The sequence below is a fragment of the Muscardinus avellanarius genome (genome assembly GCF_963383645.1).
Source record: "Muscardinus avellanarius genome assembly, chromosome: 20".
Classification (NCBI taxonomy): Eukaryota; Metazoa; Chordata; class Mammalia; order Rodentia; family Gliridae; genus Muscardinus; species Muscardinus avellanarius.
The window spans coordinates 17,526,887-17,539,889 of NC_137806.1; the positions used below are offsets into that span (position 1 = coordinate 17,526,887).

Consider the following 13,003-nt stretch of genomic DNA (forward strand, 5'->3'; position numbering starts at 1 on the left):
GCAGCTTCAACCCAGAAAGCCACGTCCATGCCTTCCACTGAGGGCCACCACACCCTTGGAATCTTTCCCCTGTCACTCTTACCATGATGGATGCTTCCAGATCTTTTTTTTTTTTTTTTTTTTTTTTTTTTTTAGGTTCTCCTGCAACTCCAGATCTCTTTTCTTGGCTATATTTTTTACACTGTCCTACCCACATTTCAGCATTTGCTCTCTCTGACTTCCACATGGTCTTCCTTCCCCTCCCTCCCTTGTCTCTCCCCCCCAAAATAAAACCCCAAACCTACAAACTCTAAAAACGGGAATCATATTTTTTTTTTTAAAAATCTCTCACAGTGTCCAGTGTCAGGCTAAGCTTTATAATAGTTGATCAATAAATATTTTTAACAATAGTTCACTAGTTATCAAATGGCATTTGGTAGTATTCTCTTAACAACAGAAAAATAAATAAATGAAATTAACAACAAGACAGGGATATTTAGGCTATGTTCCAATAAAACTTAACAAAGCCGGGTGTGGTAGTACATGCCTGAAATCCCAGTACTTGAGAGTCTGAGACAGGAGGCTCACAGGTTCGCAACAGGCTCAGCAATTTAGTGAGGCCCTCAGCAAGTTAATGGGATCCTGTTTCAAAATAAAAAATAAAATAGAGCTTGGGGAGTAGCTCAGAGGTAGAAGGCTCTGAGGTTCAATCTCCAGCACTACCAAAAAAAAAAAAAAAAGACCTTAGGGATGCTGAAATTAAAATTCAAGACCATTTTCATGACAATATTATTCTCTTAATTTCTTTCAATTATTTAAAAGTGTAAAAATCATTCTTCACTTATAGACCATTCAAAAACCAGCAGAGGGTCCCTTCAGCCTGAGGACAGGGCTGCAGCTGCTGGTGATGGGGACACAGCAGGGCTCAAGGTCTGCTCAGGATTGAGAGGATCCCTCCGGCGTGGGCGGGACTTCCGGGCTCAGGATTAAGAGAGATCCTCCAGCGTGGGCGGGACTTCCGGGCTCAGGTCTGAAGATGGGACAGTTTTTGTTAAGAGGCAAGCAGCAGTCTGGGGGATGGTGGTGAGGACCTCAAGTAAGATTGTGTTCACAAGGATGCAGAAGAAAGGTCTGCTTTGCCATGAGCATTTTGGAATCAGAATCAGTGGAACCTGGTGATGGATGTGCAGGGTGAGGACCCGGAGGATGATGCTCTGGTTCCACTGTAATAACCCAGCATCCCAGCTCAGCAGGCGCCTGAAGTCCTTACTGAGCAGCAGTAAAACATGGTGCATCAGTGTGTGTGTGTGTGTGTGTGTGTGTGTGTGTGTGTGTGTGTGTGTGTGTGTTACAGGGGACTGAATTTGGGGGCTTTCTACCTCTGAGCTATATCCCCAGCCCTATTTCTTATTTCACTCTTTAAGTTGCTGAGGACCTGGCTGTGTTGCATAGGCTGTCCTCAAACCTGTGATCCTCCTGTCTTAGCCTCCCAAGTACGGGATTACGGGTGTGATCACTATGCCTGGCTTCATGGTGCATCTTAATGCATGTTTATGGCTGGGGCCATTTGTAGGTTCTTTTTTCTAATCAGCAAAAGGGAGGAGTGTTAGTAAACCCTGTCTCACCTGGTCAGAAAACTTCTCTTGCTGTCACTTGGGAGTTTTGTTTGTTGTGGAGTGGATAGTCTAATTCTAAGTGTTTCTCTACAAAAATGATGCCCCAGTGGTCTGGAAGAATTACCCAGTCATGTTGGTATTTCCCCCTGCCCTATCACACGAAAAGACAGAAGTAATCACTTCCAAAATATTGCACAACATAAACTGGACTTCTCTTATTAGAAAAAATTTGAGTGGTAGAATCTAGGACACTAATTAAAGTGAATTCCCTCTTTCTTTGTCTATTCATGAGTCCTTTTTTCAAAACTTGGGTGGTTTTTGCCTTCTCAGCAAACAGTGAAGAACGAAGAAAGCTTGTGTTCTCAGTTGTTAGTAAATGTTACATTACCATAAAGTTACGTAAGGCATCCATGCGCTTCTACAAAGCCCTTCCCATTGGCCCTCTTTGAGGGGATTTTTGCCACATGAATATTAATAAAATTAGTTTATGTTATAATGTAGTATACCACTTGGGGACAAGGAAGACCAAGTCAAATTAGGAACTGTATACGTGGCGTACTTCCTGCAAATCTGCATAAAGATGATACTGATAGATGGAATAATTGATTAAATGTATTTGTAGTATCGCATTTTTTATTTTTATGATGTTGACTTAATCCTATCTTTTGGAATTAGTTTCTTCCTCCTGTAGTATTAAGTAGCTGTGTTCATTTTCTGTGGCATTTAATTTCTTTTTTGTTTCTGAAAGAATTTGAGGCATTATTTGGTGCACATCTACAGCACCTAGGTCTGGGGTTTTTAAGTTATTCTCTATGGTGACCTGCCTAAGACATTTATGAAATCAGTATGTCAAAAAATAGGTAGGAAAATGATTGCACTAACTGGAATTTGCAGACTTGATAGGGTTGTCATAAGACAGTTGGTAATTTCCATGGTAGAGATCCTCAAATAGAAAGAAATATCTACTCTATACAGTTACTCTAGTTTAAGACAGAATTTTTTTCTATCTTTACAATTATTTATTTAGTTAGTTATTTGGTGCTAGGAATTTAATGCAGACATACTAAGTATGTGCTCTCACTAAGGATGAGCTACGCCCCCAACCCCTTTGGCTAGGAAGGTGTTAATGCTCTCTGAGAGGACATCTCACCCCTGCCTTCTGCTTCACACCTTTCTGCCCTCCACCTTGCTTCCCTGAGTTGGTCCCTGGTCCCCCCACAACTGTGGTCCAGGGCAGGGAAGCCCCAAAAGTCTCGAACCTGGGGCTGGAAAGCAGATTTATGTTATAGCAACACCTGGCTCAGAGTGAAGAACAGGCTGAGGGAGAAACCGGTTCGGACAATGAGCATCCAAATAAGAGTCTATCAAGCTAGTAACCCAGGAACGAGATGGCAGTCGCTAGAGTTGATCCTTCCCCTGCCAAGCATTAGCTCACTGTTTCTACCTGTACATTGAGATGTGTTCTGTTAGCATGCCCATTTTCCAGATGGAGAAACTGAGACCAGGAGGGCATAAATAACATACCCAAGGCCATATATCTCGTCCTTAGTGGAGATGAGATTCAAATCTAGAGTGCTAATTGCAGTAGACCTCCAGAGTGGGTAGTACTAGGCAGGACCAGCGAGGCCAACTGACACTCCAACCCCATCCCTGCTCCGGGGCTGCTCTGTCCCCAGCCAGCCTGGCTGCTGGGCACTCCATGGACTCAGACTCCAGAGATTCTATGAACATGAGCCTTGCTGGCCACATGAGCCTTGCTGGCCACTTTTACATCTTTATTAGCCATCGCCCCACCTCTGCATCCCAGGTCACCAATGAGGCGTTCAGATGAGAGGCAGCTGCTCAACACGGAGGGCAAGTAGTGCCTGGGGTGGCCGGGTGCATGACACTGGGCTCCATCCACCCCCTTCCTGCCCAAGCAAAGAGGGATCATCGTACAGGAGATGCTTCTGACTTATTCTCATCTAGCTTCGACATTTCATCCTCCTTCCCCCACTGGTATGGGGACCAAACCCGAGAGCATTCTACCTCTGAGATACAACTCCAGGTCTGTTTTATTTTTTATTTTGAAAGAGGGTCTCACTAAGTTGCTGAGGCTTAACTGACTGGGATCCACAAAACCCTGATCCTCCTTTCTCAGCCTCCTACGTACTGGAATTGCAGGCGTGCACCACCATGTCTGAATCTCCCATAGTGTGTGTGTGCATGTGTGTGTGAGAGAGAGACAGAGAGGCAGAGAGGGGGGGGAGCAGGTTGGGAATTGGACCCAGAAGCATTAAACCTCCAAGCTACACCCATTTTGTTTTCATTCTGAAACAGAGCCTTGCTAGGTTGATGAGAATGGATCTCCTCTTTTAAAGATATTTCTGGCCTGGTGGCGCACGCTTGTAATCCCCGCGCTTGGGAGGCTGAGACAGGAGGATCGCACAGGTTCGAAGCCAGCCTCAGCTACTTAGTGAGGCTCTCAGCAACTTAGTGAGACCCTGTTTCCAAATAAAATATAAAATAGGTCTGGGAGTATAGCCCGGAGGTAGAAAGCCACTGGGTTCCACCCCCAGTACCACACACACACACACACACACACACACACACACACACACACAATAATACTAAAGATATTCCTGACTGCTGTTCTGCCCTCACGAAGTCCCACACACCCACCCTGGGCTAGTTACGTCCCTGTCTGCCAGGCCCGTTGCGGGGCCCAGTGCCCACCTTGCAGCCTGGACGGCCCTTTGAAGCAGCCCGAGCCCTGTCCAGGCTGTTTGCCAACAGCTCTGCGAGGGATGAAAGACTATTGTGTTTGTTCCTGGTATGTTCAAGGGATAGGATTTGTCTCTCAATTATTTTTTAGAGTAAGCAGGAAGGAGGAAAAAAACAAAAAAGAAAGTAAGTTTGTGAAGGGCAGTGGTTTTGAAGAAAATAGGAAATTGTTTGAGGTAGAAGGGAACCGCTGAGAAGGAAATGCCCTGATCAAATTGCCCACGCTAGCCAGGGCGGTGGTGCACACCTGTAACCCCAAGTCTTTGGGAGGCCGACATGGGAGGATCACAGGTATGAGGCCAGCCCCAGCAATTTAGGAAGATCCTCAACAACCTAGTGAGACCTTGTTTCAAAATAAAAATAAAAGAGGACTCAGGATACAGCTCAGGGGAAGAGCATCCCTGATTTCAATCCCTAGTACTAGGAAAACAAAACCATCACCAGTGCCGAGGATGTGGCCCTAGGTTTTCCCAGCCGCCCACCCTTCGCCTTCAGTCAGTTACAGCAGAATCACTCTTGGTATTTCCTGGCTCACGCAGCTGTTCTCCGTGCCTCTTCCCTTTCCAGAAGTTACGCTGAAGGTGCACGTCAGTGACGCCAGCACCCACCAGCCCATCGCGGATGCGCTCATCGAGATCTTCGCCAGCCAGGTCTCCGTCGCCTCTGGCGCGTCAGGAGCAGATGGTGTCGCCTTCGTCAAGTTCCAGTATAAGCTGGGCAGTCAGTTGATCGTCACCGCCTCGAAGCACGCCTACGTGCCCAACTCTGCCCCGTGGAAGCCAATCCGACTGCCCGGTAAGGCATGCTTCATCTTCCTGCCGCAGAGCTGTGGTGCCGGTGGACAGTGAGGGAGTCCTTTTGCGTTTGGTGGTACTGGGGATCAAACCTCGGGGCTGTACCGCAGCCTTTTTTTTTTTTAGCTCTTTAATTTTGAAACAGGGTCTCACTAGGTTGCTGAGAGTCTCACTAAATTGTTGAGGATAGTCTTGAACCTGCAGTCCTCCTATCAGCCTCCTAAGTACTAGGATTATTGGTGTGCAGCATACCTATAATTTGATACAGAAACAGGTGGGGGGGCACTGGGGATTGACCCAGGGGCATTCTATATCCAGACTACACCCCTAGTTCTTTTTTTTTTTTTTCTTTATTTTGAAACAGGGTCTCACTGAGTTGCAAATGTCTTCACTAATGCTGGGATTACATCCAGTCCTATTTTTTTTTCTTCTTTCTTTCTTTCTTTCTTTCTGTACTGGGGATGTTACCCAGGGGCAGTCTACCCCTGAGCTACACCCCCAGCCCTATTTTTAATTCTTTTTTTGGAAATAAGATCTCGCTGAGGTGCAAAGGGCCTCACTAAGTAGCTGAGGCCGTCCTCGAACCGTGACCCTCCTGTCTCAGCCTCCTGAATGCTGGGATTACAAGCGTGTGCCACCACGCCCAGCTTGTTTTTTTTATTTTGAGACAGGGTTTCACTGACTTGCTGAGAGCCTCACTAAGTAGCTGAGGCTGGCCGACTGTGATCCTCCTGTCTTAGCCTCCCAAGTACCTTACAAGTGTGTGCCACCATGCCCAGCTACAAGAACAGTTTTGAAGCGGAAGTCAGATAGTAAAATCTGAAGCCGGGCTAAAAGCTAAAGGTTCAGTGTCTGCTTATCTCCCCTGCCCTCCACTTCATAGCTTTAATTTGAGGTGCATAGGGAGGCCTGTGTTCCAGGTTTGGTTTGGATCATGAACAGCATTGAAATGAGAGTCAAAGCTATGAACTTCACCAAAGAGTGGAGGACGGGGGCTGGGCCAGATGCCTGGGGAGCCCAGCATGGGGGAAAGGCCCTTATTAGGTTCTGTCTCAAGGGAAGGTTCTGCCTCTTCGTTTTCCACACTTGAGAAGTCACTGGAATGACCCAGGGAAAGTTGAGATGGTATCGGCCTGTGTTACAAGAGCAGTTGCCCAAAGTACAGTCAATGGACATTATTCGTGGGAGTTACAGTAGAAAAGGTCACCTTGAATGCAGAGCTAGCAAATACTGTACCACCACCACGAGGCGTGAGCTCCTAGGAGCCCTGAGCCACGAGGTTTACAGCAGCTGATTCATCCCGAGCTTTGTCGTACTTGAATTTTTATTGAAAGACATCTTCTTTTATACAGATTGTGTATTCACTAACACTGCACTCCTGGCCCGCAGCACTGTAACCCTCGGCAGAAAAAAGTTCATCTAGCACATGCTTTCTCTGTACAGCAGAGAGCACAGCCTTCCCACAGCAGGGACTGCGACTGTGCTCGGGGGTGGTTTTAAGCAGTGAAATCACCAACAGAAGAAGAAGACGAAAAAAAAAAAAAAAGGGAAAAGCTTGGCAACTAAATAGATAGAGAAAAGGACATTAAGATGAGGGCGGGACCGAGCAGGCAGAGCATCGCCCAGCGCAGCCCAGCTGGGGATGTGTGCACCAGGAAGCTCAGATTTGGCTGCTCTAGACATGGGCGCATAAAGCACCAACAGTATTGGTTTTGAAGTAGTAAGTAAATTTTAGCAAGTAGACATATTTGCAAATAATGGAATCCATGAATAATAAAGACTGACTGTGTTGTAATTATATTCATTTTTTGACTCTGTTAACATGATCATTTGAAAAAAATGCAACCATTTCCATAATACTCATTTTCTCAAGTGAGTCAAAGAATGGAAACAACGAAGGTCAGTTGAAAGAGTTTTGGATGAGTTCTGAGACCCCTGGGTCCCAGGCCTGCCCACCCCAAGGTCAGTTAAAGGGTTCTGGATGGGTCCTGAGACCCCTGGGTCCCAGGCCTGCCCACCCCAGCTGGCCCCACCTATAGGGCCCATCAAGGGTTTCTGAGCCTGTGTTTTTCTGTTCTAAAATGAAATTGATAAGCAATAATAATTTCCAAGGACCTCCCCGTGTCTTTGATTATTTTATTCTGCTTGCCTTTGCAATATAATGTATTCTTTACTGGAATCTAACAGGAAGAATAACCAAACTTCAGGTGGGCCTTTTGGGAAAAGCAGAGTAAACCCTTGATTCTGTTCAGTTTTGGAGGGTAAGTCCAACACTTTTGGTGTTCAAGATGACTGGGGAAGGAGGAGAGAAAAACTGGGAGTCTCTTCTAAATATGAAAAAGCAAAACTAAAAAAAAAAAAATGCTGTTTTTCCTGTGTGAACGCAGTGTCTTAGTTCATGTGAGCTTGGCGCTCATTTCTCATAACAAGAGTCACTAGGGGACGTGTTGGACTTTTTTCTCTTTCACAGGAGGGAATAGAGCTTGTGCGGGACAGTGTTAGGAGAGACTCTTCCCCTTTGTCAAACAAATTTAGCTACATAAAAATGCTGTCTGTCCACTTACGACTATCATTCTGCATCTTAATTATTGCCCCAGCCCAGGCATTTTGCAGTGGAACAGGACCATTACCACAGCCTCTGGCCACATTAATCGCCCCTTCAACACCAACTACACTGCCCAAGGCTTGTGTCTTAAAATACATGTGTCAGCCGGGCATGGTGGACACGCTTTTAATCCCCGCGCTTGGGAGGCAGAGACAGGAGGATCGCACAGGTTCGAAGTCAGCCTCACTGGCTTAAGAGACCCTGTTTCCAAATAAAAATATAAAAATAGGTCTGGGGATGTAGCCCTGAGGTAGAAGGGCTTCCTGGAACCCCAGGATTCCCCCCACCAGAAAAAATACTGCTTGTAATCGCATCACTTGGAAGGCTGAAACAGGAGGATTGCTCAAGTTCGAAGCCAGCCTCAGCGACTTGGTGAGGCTTTCGGCAGCTTAGTGAGACCCTGTTTCCAATTAAAATATAAAATAGGTCTGGAAGTGTAGTCCCTGGGTTTCATCCCCAGTACCACAAAAAGAAAAAGAGTACTTAGAAAATTAGAATGAGCCTTTGGATTTGAATGTCAGAATAACCTTATGTCCATTTTGTTCCTGCAGTATTTTCTTCGCTGAGCCTTGGCCTGCTTCCAGAACGGTCTGCCACTCTAATGGTCTATGAAGATGTTGTGCAAATAGTGTCAGGGTTCCAAGGTATGTTTTATATTTAAAAAGAGAAGTGACAGTAACTTTTAGCCTGACTGCTAAAATCTTACAAGGGACCCGCCATTGTCAGATGGTGATGTCTACAGCTTGGACATAATGTGTGCTGTCCCTGGGAGAGCACAACACATTCATTTTCATTTAAACTATCAATTGGCTGTAATATTTTTAGTTATCATTATTATGATTTCGGTACTAGAGATTGAACCCTAGTATCTTGGAGCTACACTCCATCTTTATTTTTATTTTGAAACAAGGTCTCTCTGAGTCACTGAGTGCCTCATTAAGTTCCTGAGGCTGACCTCAAACCTGCAAACCTCCTGTCTCAGCCTTAAAAGTACTGGAATTATAGGCTGTACTGCTGTGCCCGGCTTGTAATCTTATTTCTTGCAGGTTCATCCTCTGTATGTTTAAGGGGGAAAGAAGACCCCTCTGCTCTGCCTCTACCAAGGAAAGATTTCTTTCACTGCAAGGAGAGATTATTAATCTTGTTTGGGTCACAGTCCCAGGCATGCCTGGCCATATTTGCTAGGGTACATGATCACTCTCAAAGGCTAACAAGCGTGTCTGTGTGACTTTTTCCTCTCTCTTTTGCCCTGGCTTTTTAATCTGTCCCACATGTGATGTGTGTAAATGTGACCCCCAGCTACCCCCGGCTCCTGTGGCTCTTACAGAGAAACTAATATAAAAGGTTTGAGGAATTTGGCCTCTGGTTGGTATTGGGGTTAAAACTGGGAATAACACTTGTGTAAAACATATTTCTGTGCTAAGGAGATCGTTTTATTTCATCTAAATCTTGTGCCTGAGAATCATATTTCCTGGCATCGAATGTTCAATCGGATCTGTTTTTTATTCATATTTGACCTCTGTGTCTGAAGGTTCTGTCTCCATGGGCTGCACATTCTCAGATCCAACCACCCTTGATAGAACATAGTTTTTTTAAAATTTATTTTTATTGGTGCATTGTAATCATACATCACATTGGAATATAAGACGAGAGGATATACAAGCACACATCATCCAATTAGCCCTCATCCAGTCCCCATCCCATTCCCTTCCCCTCCCTTGATCCCATGCTTGTTTGGTGATTAACTTTGATACATATAGAACATAGTTTTTAATTGCAACTCTACTGAATATGTGTAGACTTGTTCTTGTCATTATTTCATAAGAAAAGAATATAACAACTATCGACATAGCATTTGTATTGCATTAGGTATTATAAGTAATCTAAATGACTTAAAATGTATGATAGGATATGCATTAGGTTCTATGCAAATACTAAGCTATTTTGCATAAGGGACTTGGACATCATGGATTTCTGCATCCACAGAGGGCCCTGGAACCAATGCACTACTGATAACGAGGAACGACTCTTCCTTATTGTTCATTCCAATAGTTTTATATACAGTGTTCTCTACCAGACTAAATCCATGTGCTATTTGCAAATGAGATGGACTGATTCATTTATTTATTTATTTACTTTTTTGGTGGTGCCAGGGGTTGAGCCCAGGGGCATTCTTCTCTGAACTACCCCTTCAGCTCTGTTTATTCTTTATTTTGCAACAGGATCTCACTAAGTTGTAGAGGGCCTCACTCAGTTGCTGATGCTGGCCACAAGCCTGCCATCCTCCCGTCTCAGCCTCCCAAGAGCTGGGATTACAAGCGTGTGACACCACACCCAGCTGAGGTGAGCTTATGATTAGGGATCTGTAGCAATATACAGTGAGCAAGCCGGGCATGGCGGGCACGCTTGTAATCCCAGCATTCGGGAGACTGAGATCGGAGGATCGGGGTTCGCGGACAGCCTCAGCTACTTAGTGAGGCCCTCTGCAACTCAGTGAGACCCTGTTTCAAAATAAAGAATAAAAAATAGGGCAAGGGTGTAGCTCGAAGGTCAAATGCCTCTGGGTTACATCCCCAGACCCCAGACCCGCAAAAAAAAAAAAAAAATATATATATATATATATAACAGTGAGCATAACATGTGCTTCTTGGGGAGTGGATTTGAAGAGGAAAGAAGTATAGGTGTCTGACAGCACTCGTGTCTCAAGTTTGGAAGAAAAAGATGAAGAGAGATACAGATTTTGTTATGGTCTACACGGTAAAATCCCGAAGTTATCGTCTCTTTCTTCTGAGAGGGAGCAGTGCTGGCCCTGAGTCTTCCACTCCTTTCTACATTAGAATCGCTGTGACCCACGCCCATGGTCTGGCTGCCACCCAGTTTTTCTCTTATTAGCTTGGCTGTAGTTGGTGCCGAAGCCCACTTATTGCCCAGCCCAAGCAGCTCTCCATCCCCTTGACATCTCCATCTCATTTACCAGAAACACCTGCTGGGTCCCTCTGTCTTGAGCCTGTCTCCCTGCTTCTGTTACATCATGCTTTGATTTTAACTTTTCCTCTCAGTTGCTCTTTCCAGGAGACCCTAATGCCTCTCCTGGGCCCGTGTGTCTTCTTGCCATTCCTTTCATTAGACATTTAGATCCCTGGATTTCAATGTTCTCTAAATGCTAACTTCTTCCATTCCCTCTTTCCAGGGGAGCTCAGCCTCCCCTGAGAAGGAGGCTCAGAGTCAGTTACTTCCTTGACACCTACACTTTGGTGTCTAATGGGCATTTCCAACTTGTCATATATACACAGAGCCTTTGATTTTATTTATTTATTTTTCTTTTGCCCTTTGCATTTTGCCTTTTGACTTCCATCTAAGTACTAACCAGGCCCGACCCTACTTAGCTTCCAAGATCACAGGTTTGGGCGGGCGAGTTCAGGTTGGCATGGTCATAGACTGTCTCAATAAATGACATAAATGTATACTGAAGTCGATCTGGCCAAAACTTTGGGAATTATCTTTGATTGCATCTCTGTTGTCATTTAATATGATCCCAGGAGCTCACGAGCTCTAAAGAAGGTTTGTTGTTATTATTGTTGTTTGCTTTTGTTTTTGTTTTCTGCAGCACTGGGGATGGAACCCAGGGCCCTTCTACCTCCAAGCTATACCCCCAGCCCTATTTTTTATTCTTTATTTTGAAACAGGGTCTCACTAAGTTGCAGAGGGCCTCACCAAGTAGCTGAGGCTGGCTATGAACCTATGATCCTTCTATGTCAGCCTCCCAAGTACTGGGATTACAAACATGCGCCACCACCCCTGGCTTACAGGTTTTTAATTGATGGTAACCTTCCCCATCCTCCTAACCCATGATCACGTTCTCACAAGGTCAAAGCAGAAGCAGTCAAACCAGCACACTGCTCTTCTTTCTGTTTCAGCTATGACCTCAGCCTTATTTTATTTTGCTTTATTTTTATTTTGAAAGAGAATATAAGTTCCGAAGGGCCTAAGCCGCTTGGGCTGGCTGCAAACCTGCAATCCTCCTGTCTCAGTCTTCCACCTCCTGAGACGACAGGTGTGTGCCACTATGCCCGGCCCATTTCAGTTCTCTGGAGGATTCTCCTACTTGGAATAAAATCCCAGCTCTTTACACTGAGGGCTAGATGGTCCTCTGGCCCAGCACCTCTGCTGGCTGTCACAGTTATCCAGAGGAAGCTGCAGCATTGCGACTCTCAGAGCAGGTGGCCGCACCCCTCCACTCCCACGTGCCTTCCAGCCCCTCGGGGTCAGTGTCCGCCTCTTCTTCTCTGCTTCACCGCCATCTTTGGTTCTTGCTGTACCACATTTCCCTTTATTAGGAGAAAGTGTACCATCCTTTCTCTATCCTTCTGTCCCCATGAGTCAAATGCAGTTATAGCGACTGCTGCCATAGGGCCGCCAGCCCTGTGCCTGCCACATTTGTGTTTCTTCTGCTGCTGGGAGCTGCCCGTTTGCACTGCCATGGCGATCTCTGCGGTCACCCCAGCTGGCTTGCTGGTCCCTGGTCTGTGCATGAGGATTGGAGCAGGGCTTCAGAATCAGCTAGCCTTCCTGGCTTGAGTTCCTCCTCCCCAGTGCATCGCACCCTTGAACTGCCAGTTTGGTCTTCCTGCAGCTGAGCGCCAGTCCTTTCTCATCCTTCCTTCCGGGCTCCTCTTGACCTGTAGATCAACTCAGTCTCCTTCCTGAGCACTCTGGGATCTGGTCCCAGCCTCCCTCTAAGTGGTCTCCTTTGCTCGCTCTGTTCTAGCCTGAGTTTCTGTTTCAGTTTTCCACTGGGGACCTTCCACTCCATTTCGCATTGTCTTCAAACCTCCCCTGGACAGAGGCCTAATGCCACATTCTCCAGGTGCTTCCTGCAGCACCACTGGGAACCACGGAGTCGGCCGCCGGCCTTGCTTTGCATCCTCGTTTGCCCAGGCCCTTGGACCAGTGGCCGCATCTCTCCAGGGTCTGGAGTGGACCCTGGAGACTCATGGGTCAACTCATGGGTCTGGAGTGGACGGCCGGCACAGCAGAAACCAGCACAGAGCTTGGCCAGGCTTAGGTCCTGGCCAAAGCCAGCAGCTCTGCCCTCTCTTCCTTTTATTGGGAATCAATTGCATCACCATTAGGTGATCATGAGGCTGGGCTGCACCTCCTCCTCATGGTAGGGTCATGAGCAGAGGAAGAAAGCGGACTGAGGTTAATAGAGTTCCGTCAGCGGCCAGAGGGAATCCCACACACCT

The 13,003-nt window shown here is 46.1% G+C and overlaps 1 protein-coding gene across 1 annotated transcript in view; it reads left to right on the forward strand.

The window, feature by feature from the left end:
* The window catches only part of FAM171A1 (family with sequence similarity 171 member A1), a gene marked incomplete at both ends in the record, with an annotated part of 121,446 nt that overhangs the window by 66,940 nt on the left and 41,503 nt on the right, over nucleotides 1-13,003 (forward strand). Inside the window, 2 exons of the mRNA XM_080716993.1 lie at nucleotides 4,926-5,153; nucleotides 8,309-8,401. Coding sequence (XP_080573119.1) covers nucleotides 4,926-5,153; nucleotides 8,309-8,401 — 321 coding nt within the window. The remainder of the gene's footprint in view (nucleotides 1-4,925; nucleotides 5,154-8,308; nucleotides 8,402-13,003) is intronic.